Below are 16,614 nucleotides of genomic sequence, written 5' to 3' on the forward strand. Positions count from 1 at the left end.
AAATCTGTGCTGTAAAATTGTTGGCAATAATATATGTATGTATAGTAATTTTTGTTTTTGGAGAGTGTTAAAAGATTTAAGATTCTAAAGCTTATGGTAATTCCATAAAATCGGGTCGTGGAGAAGAGTTGCACTAATTTAGGCAAACTCGAAAACAAATCGTTGAACAAGTTTGTTTGATTTTACCGCGGAACAAGGAAGAGTCTTCATTTCCCAAGATTTCACCTCTCTCCTCTCTTTTGACCAAACCTCCATTTCCCAGGTAAAAAAAACTTCTCTCAAGTTGTTTTTACTTTTATGATCCAATATCACGTTTTTGCTTCCATGTTCATGCAAATCTCAGACCCAAGATTCTGAGTTTTGCCCACATTTGCTCCTTTTTGTTGTTGTTGTTGTTGTGATAGTTTTTGAGATGAGTTTCAATGTTTTTCAGGATTCATCATCACCAGTCTGAAAGATGGATTCAAATCTTATATTTGATCAAAAGGTCATCAACGGGTTCGCGCCGGTGCTAACTTACGCAGCCTGCGAATGGTTCCTTATATTACTCATGTTCATCGATGCTCTTCTCTCCTATCTTCTCGTCTGGTTTGCGCGTTACTGCAGATTGCAGATGCCATGTTTCCTCTGTTCCAAGCTTCTTCATCCTCTACATTGGAGATTCTTGCTCTGCAGAAACCACAGATCAGAGGTTTCATCTTACATGTCATGTCAGAATCACGGCAACAACCTTGCTGATTGTCGAGGCATGTGCGATGACTGTCTCTTGTCGTTTACCAAAATGACCGGTCCGAATCCAGATATGAACAGATTGCTTCTAGGTAAATTAGGGTATGATCTGCTCTCTAGAAGCCATTTTGCTCACCCTAGGTCTTGTTCTTGTTGCAATAAACCGTGGAGAACGAGGCACCATACACAGAGACTGATTCGGTTAGGCTCTCGAGGGAGAAACTCCTCAAGTAAACCCAACATTCCTGCTCCACGGCATCTTACCCGACGAGGAAGCGGTGGAAGTTTGAAGAAGATGAGAGATCATATAGCAACAAGTGGTTCTGAGTATGTTGATGTTGGAAGCCGCGACGGTATGGCACATGTGGGCTACACAGAGCTGAAGATACACTCGGATTCTGAGTCTGAGTTCTTGTTTTCAGATGATGATGCATTCCTCCATATAACTGACTTCAATGTTGAGCCATCTGAGAAACGCACGCACAAATCTCGAAGGCGGAAATCGTTTGACGACAAGAAGATGTCGAATCATAAACAGCCTGTCTTGCAAGACAACCAGTATAAGAAAATTCATGTAGAAGATAATGAAACTGTCGAATCTTCAATGCTTGGGTATAATCTTGAAAACAGGACTCGGCAGAAACAACCTGTTAAGGCAAAGGAGCATGATGATGTACTCTCTGAGCTTATAACTATGAGTGAAGCTCGTCCGTTTTTACTGGGTTCACCTCGAAAGTATGCTGCAGGAGTAGTCACACAAAATGGTTTGTTTATTATGCTTTCTCCGCTTATGTCAGAACATATGCATTCACGTCATATTGTTCCTTACTTTGATGTTTTTCATGCAGAAAATGAAGCTGAGGTAAGTGGCAGCTCATCTCCTTCTGGCGGAGAATTTTTGAGCCCTTCTGCAGAAAACGGTGCCTCTAGGGAAATCCGAATTCAAGAGCATGATGATTCCTCAGATTTTTCTCAAAACATCACCAGTTCAGCTATGGAGATAGAAGAATTTGAGGCAGCTATTGAGCAAAAAGAGTCTGATCACATGGATGTGTCTGGTTCTGTTGCAAATGAACCGTCTAGTGATGAGGAGAATGAAGTTGAAGGAGACTCCAAGCCTTTGATATCGAATAATATGTCAGATTCTCTGGAACAGGAACAGTCAGGTGAGGAAGAAAGTGAGGTTAATGAAAACAATGTTGCAGAAGAATACTTCAGTAATGAAGAAGAAGATGAGGTCAATGGACATACCGAGCCCTTGACATCAAAAAGTGAGTCTGGTTCATTTGCTGAAGAACAATCTAGTGAGGACGAAGATGGAAGTAATATTTATTCGGTTGCAAAAGACCATTCCAGTAATGAAGAGGATGTGGATAACGAAGAATCTGAGCCAATGACATCAAACAATGTGACTGGTGTTGTCAAAGAAGAACACTCAGCTAAAGAAGAGCATGGAGATCATGAAGAGACTGAGCCTTTGACGTCACTGAACATTTCCAAAGAAGAACCTTCATTAGAACACAGTGATAAAGACTCCTTGAAGATAACAGAGACTCGTAATACTTCAAATGGATCACCAGAACTAAAGCACTCTGCTTCTGTAGAATCTTTTGTAAGCATTAGCAGTGACATAGAGGGCGAAAGTCTTGTTGAAGTATTGAAGCAACAACTAGAGCATGGCAGGAAATCCCTAAGAGATTTGAATAAAGAATTCGAGGAAGAAAGAAATGCCTCAGCCATTGCTACCAACCAAGCAATGGCGATGATTACGCGGTTGCAGGAGGAGAAAGCAGCTCTCCATATGGAAGCTTTACAATACCTGAGAATGATGGATGAGCAAGCAGAGCACGACATGGATGCACTTGAGAGAGCAAACGATGTCTTGGCTGATAGGGAGAAGGAGATACAAGATCTTGAGATGGAGTTAGAATATTATAGAGTAAAATATCCAGATGAGCCAAGAGAAGAAATTCTCGCTAGCATGGGGATTCTCGGTAATACAGAAGAAACAAATGTCACCTCACCAACTGATGAGACCAGCATTAAGGATTCAACAGACACCAAACTTACCGGTTCTCCATCAGCGGAAAATTGAGAAAGAATACACATTTCAGAAATGATATCAAAACGCTGGAAGAAGAATACCCAAGAGAGCTCCCCAAGGCCTGAGAGAACTTTAGTCTTGATGGTCACATGAGACCATACAGAATAATCTGCAGAGGCATAAAGATATTCTACCAGCATTCATTGCAGAAGCATATGGTGAAGAAAGCAATTCCCAACATGGAAAGTGATTCTTTCGAGCGTAGTACTCACATGAAGGGCAAGAACGAGTGGACTGCTTTAGAGAATGAGATTCCAGTGGTAGAGAAACATTTAGAGTCACAAAAGGAGAGCTTGTGTTTGTAATAATAGGAAAAATGAAAAGGAGTAGAGTTAGTTGAAGAGATAGCTTGGGAGCTGCAGAAGTCATTTATTTGAAAACTAAAAATTCCATGTTAGGAAGATAAACAGAAGCCTTCATTTATTTGTTTTTTTTTAGTTGCTTTATTTGTGTGGCTACCTTATTTTTTTTGGAGAACACACCAATCATCTCATTAAAACTTCAAGATTTCAGGAACAACACATAACTGAACTTTCAAAGTTTTATTACCATAAGCTTAATCGAAATGATATTATCCTTTCCTACACTACAAGAAATCTAATTGTTACAGGACAGGGTAAAAAGACAAATCACATTGATAAGTACCTTAGGATCACCGCTTTCTTCAACTCGCTTCTTGAAGCTTTATAGTAGCATCAAAGCTGAAACTTTCACCTGGTTCAAATGTTTCTTCAAGATCTTCATAGCTTTGCACAACAGTCAACTCTTTGCCAACCTTAAGGTCTTCCTACAAAGCATCAACAACCAAAATCAAACCATTTTAAACTCCAGCTACAAAAGATGATTTACTCACTGAAGACAATCAAACTAAGGCTGTTGCCAATAATTCTAATTCTAGTAGCTAAATCTGACTCAAATAGAATCTGCTGAGAAGCATAAGCTTATGAAATACCTGTTTAACATAGTCTTCGATAGCAGAATTGATTAATTTCTTTATCACCTGCTTATAGACTTTAGAATATCCAAGGATCTCTAACAAAACATCTTTGGGTATCTGCAAATAAAAGTAAAGGAGAACTTGAGCATACGCCAAATAACAACTCAATGTAAGTGCTTAAGTGAGTTTGCCAGCATATAATATCACTGCAAGAACTCTGAATCTGAGAGTATCACTAAAGTGTATCAAATGATCTTTTACAGATAAGTCCAATCTCGTCAAATAAAAACACATGCTCCATTGCCAAACCACTTGATGGTTAAATTATTTTACCATAATGCTAAAATAATGGATTCTCTAAAATACACTGAAGTAAAAACTTACATTTGGGGTCTTTCCTGTAGTTCCAAAGTTGATAAGAAGATGTAGAAGAGGAAAAGAAACGAAAACAGCAATGGGAAAAACATTAGAGAAGCAATCAAATGAATTCAGCTACTAGTCATCAGCAACAAATCATACTAACTACAAGAGATTTCCAGAACCTTATGCTACCTATCAACATTGTTTACAAGGGTAACTTGAATGTCCACCCTATTTAGTCAAATCTTTCTAAAGCAATAACGAAATTACAAAGTGCAGAGAGTTGAAGGAAACCTGCAATCTAACTCTAAAAAGAATAAAACAATTTTGTCCCTCGGAGAAAACACTAATACATAGCTTCCCATAGCTTATACAGTATTTGTGAAGTCATACCTCCTTTAACTCTTCGGAACCCCGGGATTGGCTGAGCTGCAGCAACCATTTTCTCAAAAACATGATTGAATACAGTTTGAGTCTTCTCTCCTGACACTTGTACATGCACCTGCTCAAGCCAATAGAGAACATAAGATGGAAAAGCAACAAAGTCATCATAATTAGATCATTTCACCAGTATGATGTTTCTTTGGCGCAGAAACAACGGCATACCTTAACCTCATTGCTGGTTTCAGTCTCCACTTTCGTAATCAAAACAGATTCATCCTTGGAAGAAGTCTCTACATCTGCAAAGAGAAACACATGTTCACAAAAAAAAAAAAAAAAAGCTAAAACAACAAAAAAGAAGAGGATATAATTATAAAGCGTGAACCTGATGGTGCAGCACAAACCGCGACAAACTGTCTATTCGTTGCTCTGTAAAGAGTAAAGAAGAAAACATCAATGATCATCCAAAGGGAGAAACTAGACACTCCAGTAAACACAATCAATGGTTTCTCAGTGTAGTCATAAGACTTTAAATATTGCTCATGATTCAAGCAAAAATTCAGAAGTTATTGATACCTAGTTCTCGGTAATTTATACCTTGTACAGAGTTTCTGTTGCACTGAATAAGTTGGAGGAAGAGTTAAAAACGAAGAAAATTGAAATCTGGGTTTTGGATTAATTGTCTGCAAATCAAAACGGAAAATGTTGGAGCAAAATTACAGAATTTGAATAAGAGATGATACTAAAGAAGAAGAAAGGGCTTACTGTAGAGTTAAAGCTACAAAACGAGAGACTGTGGATGATTGTCTGCATTATCTATAGCTGTTGGTTCTGTGGCGCCTTCTTGCTCTAATATGAGATTCAAAATGAATTAATTACGAAAGTTTTTGGTAAATACTTGATTTCTTCGAGTTCCAGAATTTGAAACTCCACAGGAGGAATTCGCGGGGAATTCGTACAGAACAGTCATTGCATCGAGAGTAAAATCGATAGGAGATGAAGAGAGATATAACCTTGTGTAGGAGTATAAAGAGAAACGCGGAGGACGGAGAGAGTCGGAGATGAAACGAAGAAGCAGATAGAGTGAAGAAGAACGATGGTTCTATCCTATAAGTATATGCATATTTACGATTTTAACTCTACTTTACTCAAAAACTCAAAAACTCAAAAACATTCACTGACTCCAAAAAACAATAACAAGAAATAAATTGTAAAAAAATACACTAATTTGAGATCATTCATAATTTGAAGGAATACCCAAAAAAAAATTTACCCAATTTGTTTGATATCAAAATCTTCAATTGCTATTTTTTTTTTATGAGTTACGATATTTTCAATAGTGACATATACTGAAATTTCTCAAAATTATACTTAATTAAATAACTATGCTTGATTCCATTTTTTTAGGTTTCTTCTTCATAGTTTAATTTTGAATTTAAGGTTTGTGAGTCTCATCAGATATCTGAAAAATAGAACTACAGGCTTTAGAAGGTTCATTGGTTTTGTTTTGTCAAGGGTCTCTCAGAGGCCAACAAGCTTCGGTCATTGATCTTCAGGCGAAAATGAATAAAACCAAACGCATTAACAAACAGAAGCAGAGATGCCACTATACATGAAGATTGAGAAGATATTACTACTACATAACACTTGCCCTATTGTCATACATCTACACAAGAGAAAATTGAGCTTACCATTGTTTTATCCAAAGTCCTCACTGACTACCAAAAACAAAACCCTCCTAAACCTCTTTTTAATGTCTCACAACAACAACATACAGAAGAAATACCAAAACAATGAGACGCAACGCTCCAACCCCACCATTGCAAAACCCTGCAATTACGAGTTGAAAATGCAAGTCTTTGAGTTCTGTTCATGAGACTAGAGATTACATTGCAACGAAACTAGGCTTACCGTGATTTTTAATAGTCTGGGATGTTGGCAAGGCAGGTAATGACATCTCTGCATATTTAAAATAAAATTGAATAAGATAAAGCAAAACTTTTTTTGCAATTTAAACTTTTTAGTTTTCTGGAAGCTCCAACAATGAGTAAGAAGAGAACAGGTAGAGAGAGAAGTGATTACCAGGAGCACATAGAGACAAAGAAGACATTGACGATGAAGATGGCCATGGAGCAGCAATGTTGTCTGTCAAATCACATGTAAAGCTGTAGCCTGATGTGTTATCAAATATCAAGTCTGCAGGATAGCTTCTCAGAAGACAACCTATAATCACATTGTTACCCAAAAAAGATCATTAACACTTTTTAACTTATTCTGGCGAGACAACAACACATATCAAACAACTTTGGAATATGAGATGAATTGATGCAAACCTTGTTGCATTCCATATGCTGCTTATCGTCCAAGGCATACCCAGAAACAGAAAAAGAGAGCTAATGTCAGGAAGATATTCAATAAACGGTAGAGGAAATGATGATACAGTTATTAAGGAGTCTAAAACAAAACTTACCTTGGACACTGAAATCTTTGAGATCGACATCACAAAGCTCATAGATATTTGTCATAACACCACCTTTCCTTAACATAGAACCGATGACTGTTGCACAGACTATGGCCTGCTTGTTTGTTATTAGCATTTGGTTCTGTATCCCAGAAATGTATGCATTCAACGAGCTACAGCAGGAAGGGCTTGGAGCAGCCACATTACGGCAAGCCTTGATCACTTCCGTTGGCTCCTTAAATTCCAACGGGCAAGCTGTTACACAAATGTACAGTCAGAATAATTTCCAAGACTATCCAAGGGAGATTGATGCGAGAGATAATATGATACAGCTAAGTACCTTTGTTAACTTTGCAGGACGATAAAATTCTAAATGCAGCGTTTGCTTTGTCTGCGGGAAGCTTCCTGGAAAGATATGAAAACACCACATTTTTGCAGTCGTTAATTGCGTTGACGTTATTTGATCCTGCTAAAGGGATCTTATCACCAACTGTCATTTGGTGTCCCGAAATAATTAGCGCAGCTTCCATAATTGCAGGTTGGCAAATTGGCCTACAACACTCCTTCAGAGGATCAACTGTGCGACAGGCATCCAGTAATTTGCTACTGTTAACAACTTTCTCGAACGTTGTGACATCTGTTACTGGACAGGAACCTCCAGTTAGATTTGACGATGTTACAGAGCAAAGTGCAGGTATTGTCATGTTGGCTCTTCTGCTGACCAGGATGCTAACGATATCTGAAAAACAATCTGTAGCAACTGCATCAGGCAGAACCAACTTATTCGACTTCACGTTGTGCTGTCCTTGGAATATATGAAGTAAGCTAACAAACTGCGGACAACATATCACGTTCCCAACAAGTGCAGCGAATGGTTGGGAACAATCAGAAGCTGCGGTATCGATAACACTTGAAATTGCTTGAAAGTCTGTAGGACATTTGCCAGTTAACTTGGGCTCATATGTATCAGGAAAAGTAGGGTACATTGGTGGTGTCCAAGGTAGAGCAGGGGATGCATATTTGGGGATTACGGACGGTGATACTTGAATGGGACCAGATACTCCAATACCAGGTGGATTTGCCAATTCAGAGGTTGTGGATCTGCTACTATGCTCATTAAGCTTATCATGCGCAGCTACATCTTGGAAGCTTGATAACCAGATAATAAATAACAAGAAGCGATAAACCAAGCAGCCTGATAAGAGAAGAAAGTAACACATCAACAAACAGCTTTATATATTTTCGTATTCCAGGAAATCATTTATGAAACCACGTTATTGCGATCACAGAGTTGGAATTTAGTTAGAAGAATGTCTCTCCAAGAAACAAGAACTTTTCTTATGAGCGAAACCTGAATGTGTAATGCTGTTGCTTGGGGAAAACATTGCTAACATAAAACTATTAAACTCATTCCAACAAGTCTATAAACATAATTCATCATTGCAGTGAACTATGGAAACCCAAAAACAGAGCGTGAAACTACTCTCATGATTCTCGTTAGCCGCAAAAAAACATAGGCTTCAACTCATTTGTATCCACCATACAAATTAGAATTCAAACTCAACATGCAAGAAAACTAAACTTACCCTTAAGCCAACAAACAGTCTCTAAAGAGCCCATAGCTAACTCTCCCCGGGGCATTATTTAGTTTCATCAAAGGCACATACGATAGTCAGATAAAATCCATGACCAGCACCAAGGCTGGCAAAAACACCTCTACAACAACCTTCAGAAGAAAAGAACAAACCCAAAAGTAGTTAGTAACCTTTCCAATGAACCCATTCGAGAGAATGAGGCTAATGGACATTTACAAGTATGGTAGATGCAGAAAAAGGAAGTTAGATAGTTTAGTGAAATGTTCTTTGTTATAAAAGAGCTCTATTTTCTTGCCAACCACATCACTCTATACCTCTTATCATTGAATCCAACGAACATTTGGGTCTTTTTAAGTATTATTCCAACTAGTAAAGAATCCAACCCCCACATAAAAAAAGAATCTATTAAATCTTTGTGTTCTTCCACCAAATATTTTTGGCATCTAACAACCATTTGCTTTTTTTGTATTCAAGATCCTAATTTATTCGGATCCAACAAAAAGTTCAAAATTTCTGTTTTACCCAGAAATCAGAGTCAATACCCAATTCTCAAACACTCACAAATTCTCCCAAAAACAATTACTAAGCTCAAATGAAAACGCAGAGGCTACGATTAAACATTCATGTAAATTTCTCGAATTAGAACTGGTTGCAACACTTTTCAAGCACTAATACGAGAAAGCGATATCTATAAGAACAAGGAACAAGTGAAGCTACCTGAAGCCTTTATCATCCTCGAAAATCAAACCATTTTCTCTGAGCAAAAAGGTAGTAGAGAGCTTTATCCCAGTAGAAATTGACGAAACCAGAAGTGTCAGCTTCTCTTCGTCGGAGACAATCGAAACTCGATTATACGGTGATGGAGAAGAGCGTTATAGCAGAAGAAGAAGACTGAGAGATGAACCACACAAAAGGGAAAGCAAAAAGGAAACTCGAGAGACTTGTTACTTTACCTTTCTCTCTTAACCCTTCCTTCACTGTGTTTTTTTTTTCTTATTTCCTTAAAACACCTTTTTCATTTTACCGTAATTAGGCATGGGCTTAAAAAAAGTGATGACTCATCATCATCATCATCATCATCATCATATTCATTATAATCTGTCGATATTTTTCTTTTACTTGAATGGAAAATTTGCTATATTAGTGACATTACTGCTCAAGCTTCTATAACGTTACATAACTAATAATTTACTAGAAATAATATTCCTTATCAAAAATAATCATACCACCCAAAGTTAATAATAAAAGATGCAAATAATCGACCAAATTTTTTGATTGATGTTGACTTTAAAATATATATTATTATGCTTAGGAATCCAAGACAAAAGACATCATCTTTAGTAGTAGATTTGTTGACAACGTTGCTTATGTCCACATTCTGTGTTTTGAATTTTGAGGTTAATTAATCATTAATATTGTTTTATCTATCTAACACATAAACAAAAGAACCTATTATTACTCGCCCAAAAGAGTCGGGTCGGATCGGGTTGAGCTGGATTGGCATGGATAATACATTCAAGAGTTATCCATTTCAGAGCTCTCTATGTCTCCCCAAATTTCATGAATTCCCAAAAAAAAAAAAATATTGAGAGAGCCAAATTAGTGAAAGCTACAAATATTACAAACACACAAACTGGTGACAGATTCAACAAGTGAAACCATACATAAACTAATAACAATTAACAAGACAAGAATGTTAGCATTTACCATAACCCAAAACAAAACGAAAGCTGATTTAGACAACAAGAAGAAGAAGATAATATAACAAAGGGAAAAACAGCAGCAAGCACCATGGAGGAAAAGTCATTTCAGCTAGCCAAATGGTTTGGGGAATTATTGAACATACTATGCCACATGTAAGCTCTTGACAAAACCATTTCGAGCTCTTGGTCTGACCAGTTATGTGTCGGAAGGTGTTGCAGGAACATTACCATTTCTTGAAAATCTAGCTTCTTCAGCTCATCAGACCACTGCATTGTTTACAGAAACAACTTGTATTTGATTCTCGTGGTTTATAGAAGAAAACATTTTCAAGACCAACGCAAGTTATATTCGATTCAGTGTTTGCTTACCGTCAAGAGAAAGCTAGCATATATATACACCAGGAAGTCTGGCAACGCATCTCCTTCAGCAAGATAAGTGTCCCATAGTCGATTGATGAGATTGAATGGGATCTAGAAAAGTTCAAAGGTTTGTCAGTTTCACAATTAAAAACTGCGACTAAACCGGATTTAAGAAACCATGGCATACTGGCATATATTCGTAGGAGTTCAAAGTGATGTTTAACCTCACGAATCAGAAGACAATTATACCACCGGAAAGCAAATTGAAGAAACTCTAGCCCATGCTCTTCCATGTGTCTTGAAACAGGTTCTAGTATATAACAAGGCAGATGAAGATGTGACAATGTTAACTCTATATTATAAAACAATAATCAGGCCTAAAATGGAAAATAGGTGGTTGGTTAATTATGAATTAATGCACTAAGAAATGCAGTACAATAGCATCAATCATCATGACAAGTTGATTAGCATCCCTTGTTCTTATCACTTTATGACATCAACTCATCAAAATGTCGTATATAAGCAAAAGCGTGACTACATTAAAACCAAACTTAACACAAGTACACAACCATTGTTAAAGACACAAACTTCAAATTTCCTTAAAATGCAGAAGATGTAAATTAAGGACTTCATGGTAAACAAGTTGAAAATCGGACTCAATATAATTAACATGATTCTGTAAGGAGAGGACGTGCATGTCATAAGCTCAAACAATCACCAAAGACACATCCAATTAACAGGAACAAGCTAGCAAGAACCTACCATCGATACGCCTGACCAGTTCCTTCAGCTTAAACACAAGTCTCTGGATTCCAGGTTGAGCAAACGTGTAATGATCTTGCATACCGTCAAGGAGCTTTGTTAAGCACCAGTAGCAATCCGCTTCTACATCTGAGACTTTTTCAGCAGATAGATCATCCATTGACCAACTGTCTACACCGCCATCTAGATATTCTGACAAGAAAATCACTAGGAAGGGCGTGACCAGGTCATTTATTCCCTGAACATATCCGCTTGCTGGATGTCTAATGGCCCTGCAAACTCAGAAAATTCAATTTTTAGATTTAGATTTCAACTGAATTATCCAACGGGTTGTTGGTTGACCCAATGCATTCTGTAACTCACCACGTGTAAAGAATACGCTCCAGTGATTTCTGCACCTGTTCTTGCTGAAAGAAACTGACATCTGGTACAGTCCTCGGACAGTCAACAGCAATCTGAGAAAGAATTAATTTGCTAAGAGATTTACCAACTTTTGAATAATTGGTTATAGAAGCACTGAGACTACAAGATAAACCTGGCGAAGCATATTGATCTCATCATCAGAACGTTCGGAATCTGGAAGGTCATAAAATTGGCCAACAGATTCCAGATATTCAAGACGTTTTCTTCTCAGAACAGCCTCCCTTCTATCTGAATTAGGTGGTGCATATCCCTGTTGTCAGTTTATATTTAAATTCAAATAGACATAACAAACCAAAATCCAAAATAGTTGCCGTGTTGATGGAAAGAGCTAATAACACAAATCATCTGACTAGTGCAAGTGTGCCCTCATTCTGACTCTAAATAATCTAAACAGCTATCTATGGAAGATATTATAATGATCAGCATTATAAATGTACATAATAAGGATAAATGGATTACAAGTCAAATAAACATAAGTTTAACATTGGATATGCTTAGATATGAAAGTCCTAGAGCGTACCAAGAGAAGCCGCCAGACATCAGGCCGCATATAGTGTGGTACACCATTCCATGCTAGCTCGCGCAGTTTCTCTGCAGGAATTGAAGAGGAATTTCCATAGTAACCAATTAACAGAATATATGAGAAGATCAAAATGGAGTCTTTCATTAAGCTATGTCTGGCAAGTGATATCATTCCCATAGGATTCTCACTATCGAAACAGATTCCGGGTAAACAAAACACTACAACAAAGGCAAAGAAGTGTACCTAATATGACAGTTGTTTCTGAAAGCACTTTGTTGAACTTCATAACTCTAGCAGAGTCACTTGATCGAACACCTATCTTCAAGTTTTGAACTTCTTTCACACTCCTTTCAGCACTAGAGTTTGATCGTAGCTTACCAGCATATGTATTATCATGTTTCTTGCTTGAATTGTGATCCTCCACCTGCATCATCACTCTTAATTTCACTTTCCCTTGATACATAAAGAACAAGAGAATAACTCAAAGTCATTTCCACAACTACTATACCTCAACAGGACTTTCGAATAGCTCATTTCTTCCGGCGTCATTCTCAGATAAGCTCCGTTGATATGTTGGAGAGATTGGGTATGGAGGAGGATCTGATCTCCTAGTCAACAATACCTTACCAGGAATACTTCTACCTTTAAGAAACCTAAACAAAAACAAGCAAAAAGTCGAGACAATCAAATCTGAAACCCTGCTAATAAATTTCGTGATTCACAAGTAGCATAACGAAGTTACAGATCTAAGAAGACATTGAAATCAGATATAAGAAATGCACGATCCGGGAGGTGATTGACTCATTACCCTTGGACGTTCTTGAGTGTTTGATTGAATCTAGAATCGTCGCGCTTTTGTTGTTCGTCTTCTCTCTTCTCCATGGTTTCTGTTTCTGTTTCAGTTCTGATTTCCGATGTTCCACAACAGAGCTTCTTGCCCAGAAGTGAAAGAAGATAGTTTTGATTGAGAAATGAGAGAATTTCGGGTTCGATTGCTTTCCATCGATTTCAAGGTCTAAACTCTAAAGTAAAAAAGCGACGAAAAGTAATTAAAATCCATCTGGAGCAAAATTTGATTTTGTAATCGCAAATGATGCATTTAGGCGTTAATCTAAATCACTCCTTGAATTTGTATTGGTTCTCTTCGGTAATAAAGTAGTTTTCAAGGCAACTTTGTTTGATATAGTTTGGGCATAAAAAATGTTTACCAGTCATAAACACTACTCAACACAACAAATGAACGAAGTATATGATTACTCTTTTCTTTTACAGGATTTTTTTAATTAGAAAATACTCAAATAGCCTGAAAAAACAAATTATTAGTGTAGGTTAAGCTATACATTGACTTTCTCTCTTATTGTCGAAGATCGTTAATCTATCACAGAGGGAAAGAATGATCAAACGAATCTATTTTGCATAAATGGCTTCTTATTCATATATTAGTCAGACTATGTTTTCTCTTGTTTACCGAAATCAACTGTTCAAATGCGGCAATCAAGGCAATGAGATGGGTCTCTCTGCGTCCATGCGCTCGATCACTCTTCTAGCTTCTTCTTCTGTTGCTGGAACCACATTTCTTATTTTCAATCCATCTTTCATGGCCTCAGGTCTCACACTGAAGGTGAAGTAAAACCTGTTGGAGACCTACCAACCCAAAAATTACATCTCAATAAATTCCTTCACAGCTTAAACATGTATTGTGCATAGTTCAATCAATATATTCTTATCTGTGTACACTTACTTCGCTGGATCTGAGCTCTGGACTTGTAACATGAGCTACAACCTCGATGTTTATCAGCGGTTCAGCTGAACTGGTTGCTTCTGTGTACAATACGCGTGACTTGAAACGAAGGAAATTTCCAACATCCACCTGCATCATTAGAAAACAGCCCCTTAATCGCTTTCTTCTAAAGCTATCATATATCTCACTGTCTTTTTTCTTTTCACATCACACCATAACTAGATGAAGATGAGAAAGAAATGAACTCACTGGTTTGATAAAATCGACGCGATCAACTTCGAGAAAACGTGGTGAAACCCCAGCGAAGGTGTAAGCATTGGAGAAAGCCAACTCAAAAGCTTTGCGCATCAAGAAGCCTCCAAAAATTCTGCCATGAATATTTCGTTGCTGTGGCTGGCAGATCAATGAGTTTTCATGGGAAGTATCCTTAATTAGGATGCTGTTCCGATCTGCAAGAGCTGGCATGTCCAGGAATACTCGTCCTTCTGCTAATAACTCATTTAGCCTCTCTAAGTCCTTCAACTTCTCATGCTCTTCTTTACCCTGTGCTCTCTTTTGTTTTCGTAGTTTGTTCCTCTCTTCTGCCTCTTTCCACAGAAATTTTTCATGCTCAGTTTCTGGCACGACTTGGTTAATTGGAGCTGACTTGCCTGTCTGAGCATCCCGAGCCACGAATGTAAAGTTTGCTTCAAGGGCAACCGACTCAGAGGAGTTGTTGGTATCTGCAAAAAACAGTTGTTAGAAGAAAGATATAGCAAATCATGAGCTTCTTCGACATGATGACAATGATTGTTGTTGACAGAACATCTCAAATACATCTCACAACGCTTCAAACTGGTATTCACAACTATATATATTTCTTTATTTACCACCTTATTCAACAGTTCAAGCATGACCTTTCTATTTTTTTGAGACAGTGAAGCTCCTCCAAACCTAACAAGACTCAAGTGTCTATCATCTATATAGTTTACAGAGAAACTGATACCTTGAATTTGGAGTACTTGTAATTGCATCTCCATGGATGATCTACCAACCCATGTAACAGCACCAACTATACTAAGGTCAGTATCTACACGAATAGGTCTTTTCATGATAATCCTATCCACTGAAGCAGTCACCAAAATCATCGATCTCGCACTGCTGTCACCACCACAATGCTGTTTCAGTAAAAGCACACAAAACAAAGTTATATTCAAATACTCAGGATGCAAACAAATAAGAAGGCAAGAGCCAAAAACAAGAACCTTGAAGGAGATGGTTCCAGCAAGAGCGTCAAGATCTTCAACCAATTTACCAGTACGAATCTCATTCCAAGGATTCCTATATTGTTCTCGAAGAACAAAATCAGAAGAAAACTTATAGAGAATTGACGTTCGGCTTCGAGACGGAGATTTAGCCGTCAATTTTGACTGAGAAGCGTCGTCTCCGGTAGGAATTTCGAACATATTACGACGAGCTTCCCAAAGCGCATTAGTCACCGGAGAATGATACATTCCAGGCCATAAGCTAATTGGTTTCCGCATTGAAGATCCTGCATCGATCGAATTTTGATCAGGATTTTCATCTGACGGTACCGTCGAATTCCACATCTTCTGAGACCTCGTAGCCGGAATCCAAAATCCATCACCAAGTTTCCCGCGGTTTCTCCGTAGAGAATGGGAGAGAAGCTTTCCCGCTGAAGATCTCATGGATCTACGATGACGGAAGCAGAGAATTGGAGAGGTACAATTTTCCTTTATGAATCGATAGAATCTCTCATTCTTTCCTTTTGCCTGTTCTCTCGTTGTGAGCTAAGTGCTAATCACGCTACAGTGATTTTTTGTCTTGGTGGAAAGCTAAATACAGATATTAGAAATGAATTTAATAAATAGGAATATTCAAAATTTGAAAGTCCTATTGAAGCACATTATATTTGACTAACATGACTTGTGGCATAAAAAACGTGTAATACCGAACTAATGTTTTGGCCAAACAAATGTACTAAACTAGTGTTATTAGAAAATTAAAATTAAAATCAAGAGTTTTTGAAAGTTTGTCAAAAATAAGTACTCTGTTAATTTAAATAACAAAACTGTATTTGATTTAATGTAACAAAAAAAAAAGAGAAAAAAAATCTGAAGATGAAATGATAAGTTGATATTATCTACGGATTACATATTGATTATTATTTATTGTTTTCAAATCTTTTTGCTTGGGATAGAATATTTGATATTCTTTGTACTTCAACAAAACACCATTGTAAAATCTTACTTATTATTGTTTTCCTTTTCCGATTTGTGTTGACAATTGTGAGAGAATACAACTCATAAGAATGACACTAAATAATAAAATTTAAAACACTATACTTTGAGTAAATCTATAAATTTTAAGAATCAGACCTAACTTTAAATGTGAAAATATAATTATACTATATAATAGTTAGGTGTAATAATAATTTCTAGATTTATTAAAAACTTATTTTCTAGAAATTTAGGTTATATATATGGTTCTCACAATTTAATTACTTATGTAGATAACTAGAAAATTGGGGGTAGG

General features: G+C 37.2%; 5 protein-coding genes across 10 annotated transcripts; 1 reads left to right on the forward strand and 4 right to left on the reverse strand.

The window, feature by feature from the left end:
• The first annotated feature begins 194 nt into the window (after positions 1-194).
• On the forward strand, positions 195-3,345 carry AT2G30690 (lateral signaling target-like protein (Protein of unknown function, DUF593)). 2 transcript variants are annotated; one of them, NM_001336280.1, is made up of 3 exons: positions 195-262; positions 434-1,493; positions 1,578-3,345. In NM_001336280.1, the coding sequence occupies exons 2-3, from the start codon at positions 458-460 to the stop codon at positions 2,822-2,824; spliced, it is 2,283 nt and encodes a 760-aa protein (NP_001318321.1). In that variant the 5' UTR covers positions 195-262; positions 434-457; the 3' UTR covers positions 2,825-3,345. The 2 variants fall into 2 exon arrangements, with proteins under 2 accessions (NP_001318321.1, NP_180627.2); NM_128621.3 differs by lacking the exon at positions 195-262 and having other exon boundaries at positions 265-1,493.
• AT2G30695 (bacterial trigger factor) lies at positions 1,763-5,703 on the reverse strand. 4 transcript variants are annotated; one of them, NM_001336281.1, is made up of 11 exons: positions 5,525-5,647; positions 5,277-5,360; positions 5,109-5,194; positions 4,897-4,940; positions 4,737-4,810; positions 4,524-4,632; positions 4,155-4,168; positions 3,786-3,887; positions 3,479-3,620; positions 1,981-2,215; positions 1,763-1,876 (listed from the first exon to the last, which is right to left on the reverse strand). In NM_001336281.1, the coding sequence occupies exons 2-9, from the start codon at positions 5,322-5,324 to the stop codon at positions 3,498-3,500; spliced, it is 600 nt and encodes a 199-aa protein (NP_001323617.1). In that variant the 5' UTR covers positions 5,325-5,360; positions 5,525-5,647; the 3' UTR covers positions 1,763-1,876; positions 1,981-2,215; positions 3,479-3,497. The 4 variants fall into 4 exon arrangements, with proteins under 4 accessions (NP_001323617.1, NP_565704.1, NP_001323616.1 ...); NM_128622.4 differs by lacking the exons at positions 1,763-1,876; positions 1,981-2,215 and having other exon boundaries at positions 3,244-3,620; positions 5,525-5,703; NM_001336282.1 differs by lacking the exons at positions 1,763-1,876; positions 1,981-2,215; positions 4,155-4,168 and having other exon boundaries at positions 3,260-3,620; positions 5,525-5,681.
• A 277-nt stretch (positions 5,704-5,980) lies between these two features.
• Positions 5,981-9,680, reverse strand: AT2G30700 (GPI-anchored protein). Of its 2 annotated transcripts, NM_179822.4 has the most exons (8): positions 9,285-9,680; positions 8,559-8,698; positions 7,313-8,167; positions 6,982-7,227; positions 6,845-6,862; positions 6,594-6,734; positions 6,423-6,470; positions 5,981-6,341 (listed from the first exon to the last, which is right to left on the reverse strand). In NM_179822.4, exons 2-8 carry the CDS (start codon positions 8,611-8,613, stop codon positions 6,262-6,264), a joined length of 1,443 nt encoding a protein of 480 aa, NP_850153.1. In that variant the 5' UTR covers positions 8,614-8,698; positions 9,285-9,680; the 3' UTR covers positions 5,981-6,261. The 2 variants fall into 2 exon arrangements, with proteins under 2 accessions (NP_850153.1, NP_001325072.1); NM_001336283.1 differs by lacking the exon at positions 8,559-8,698.
• A 434-nt stretch (positions 9,681-10,114) lies between these two features.
• On the reverse strand, positions 10,115-13,516 carry AT2G30710 (Ypt/Rab-GAP domain of gyp1p superfamily protein). The gene is made up of 10 exons (NM_128624.2): positions 13,147-13,516; positions 12,847-12,991; positions 12,582-12,762; positions 12,336-12,406; positions 11,928-12,065; positions 11,756-11,847; positions 11,393-11,664; positions 10,855-10,940; positions 10,640-10,741; positions 10,115-10,537 (listed from the first exon to the last, which is right to left on the reverse strand). The coding sequence occupies exons 1-10, from the start codon at positions 13,218-13,220 to the stop codon at positions 10,376-10,378; spliced, it is 1,323 nt and encodes a 440-aa protein (NP_565706.1). The 5' UTR covers positions 13,221-13,516; the 3' UTR covers positions 10,115-10,375.
• An 80-nt stretch (positions 13,517-13,596) lies between these two features.
• AT2G30720 (Thioesterase/thiol ester dehydrase-isomerase superfamily protein) lies at positions 13,597-15,984 on the reverse strand. Its single transcript, NM_128625.4, has 5 exons — positions 15,324-15,984; positions 15,065-15,236; positions 14,329-14,801; positions 14,080-14,208; positions 13,597-13,982 (listed from the first exon to the last, which is right to left on the reverse strand). Exons 1-5 carry the CDS (start codon positions 15,765-15,767, stop codon positions 13,833-13,835), a joined length of 1,368 nt encoding a protein of 455 aa, NP_180630.2. The 5' UTR covers positions 15,768-15,984; the 3' UTR covers positions 13,597-13,832.
• Between the last annotated feature and the right edge of the window lie 630 nt (positions 15,985-16,614).

Source organism: Arabidopsis thaliana, chromosome 2, assembly GCF_000001735.4.
Source record: "Arabidopsis thaliana chromosome 2, partial sequence".
Lineage (NCBI taxonomy): Eukaryota > Viridiplantae > Streptophyta > Magnoliopsida > Brassicales > Brassicaceae > Arabidopsis > Arabidopsis thaliana.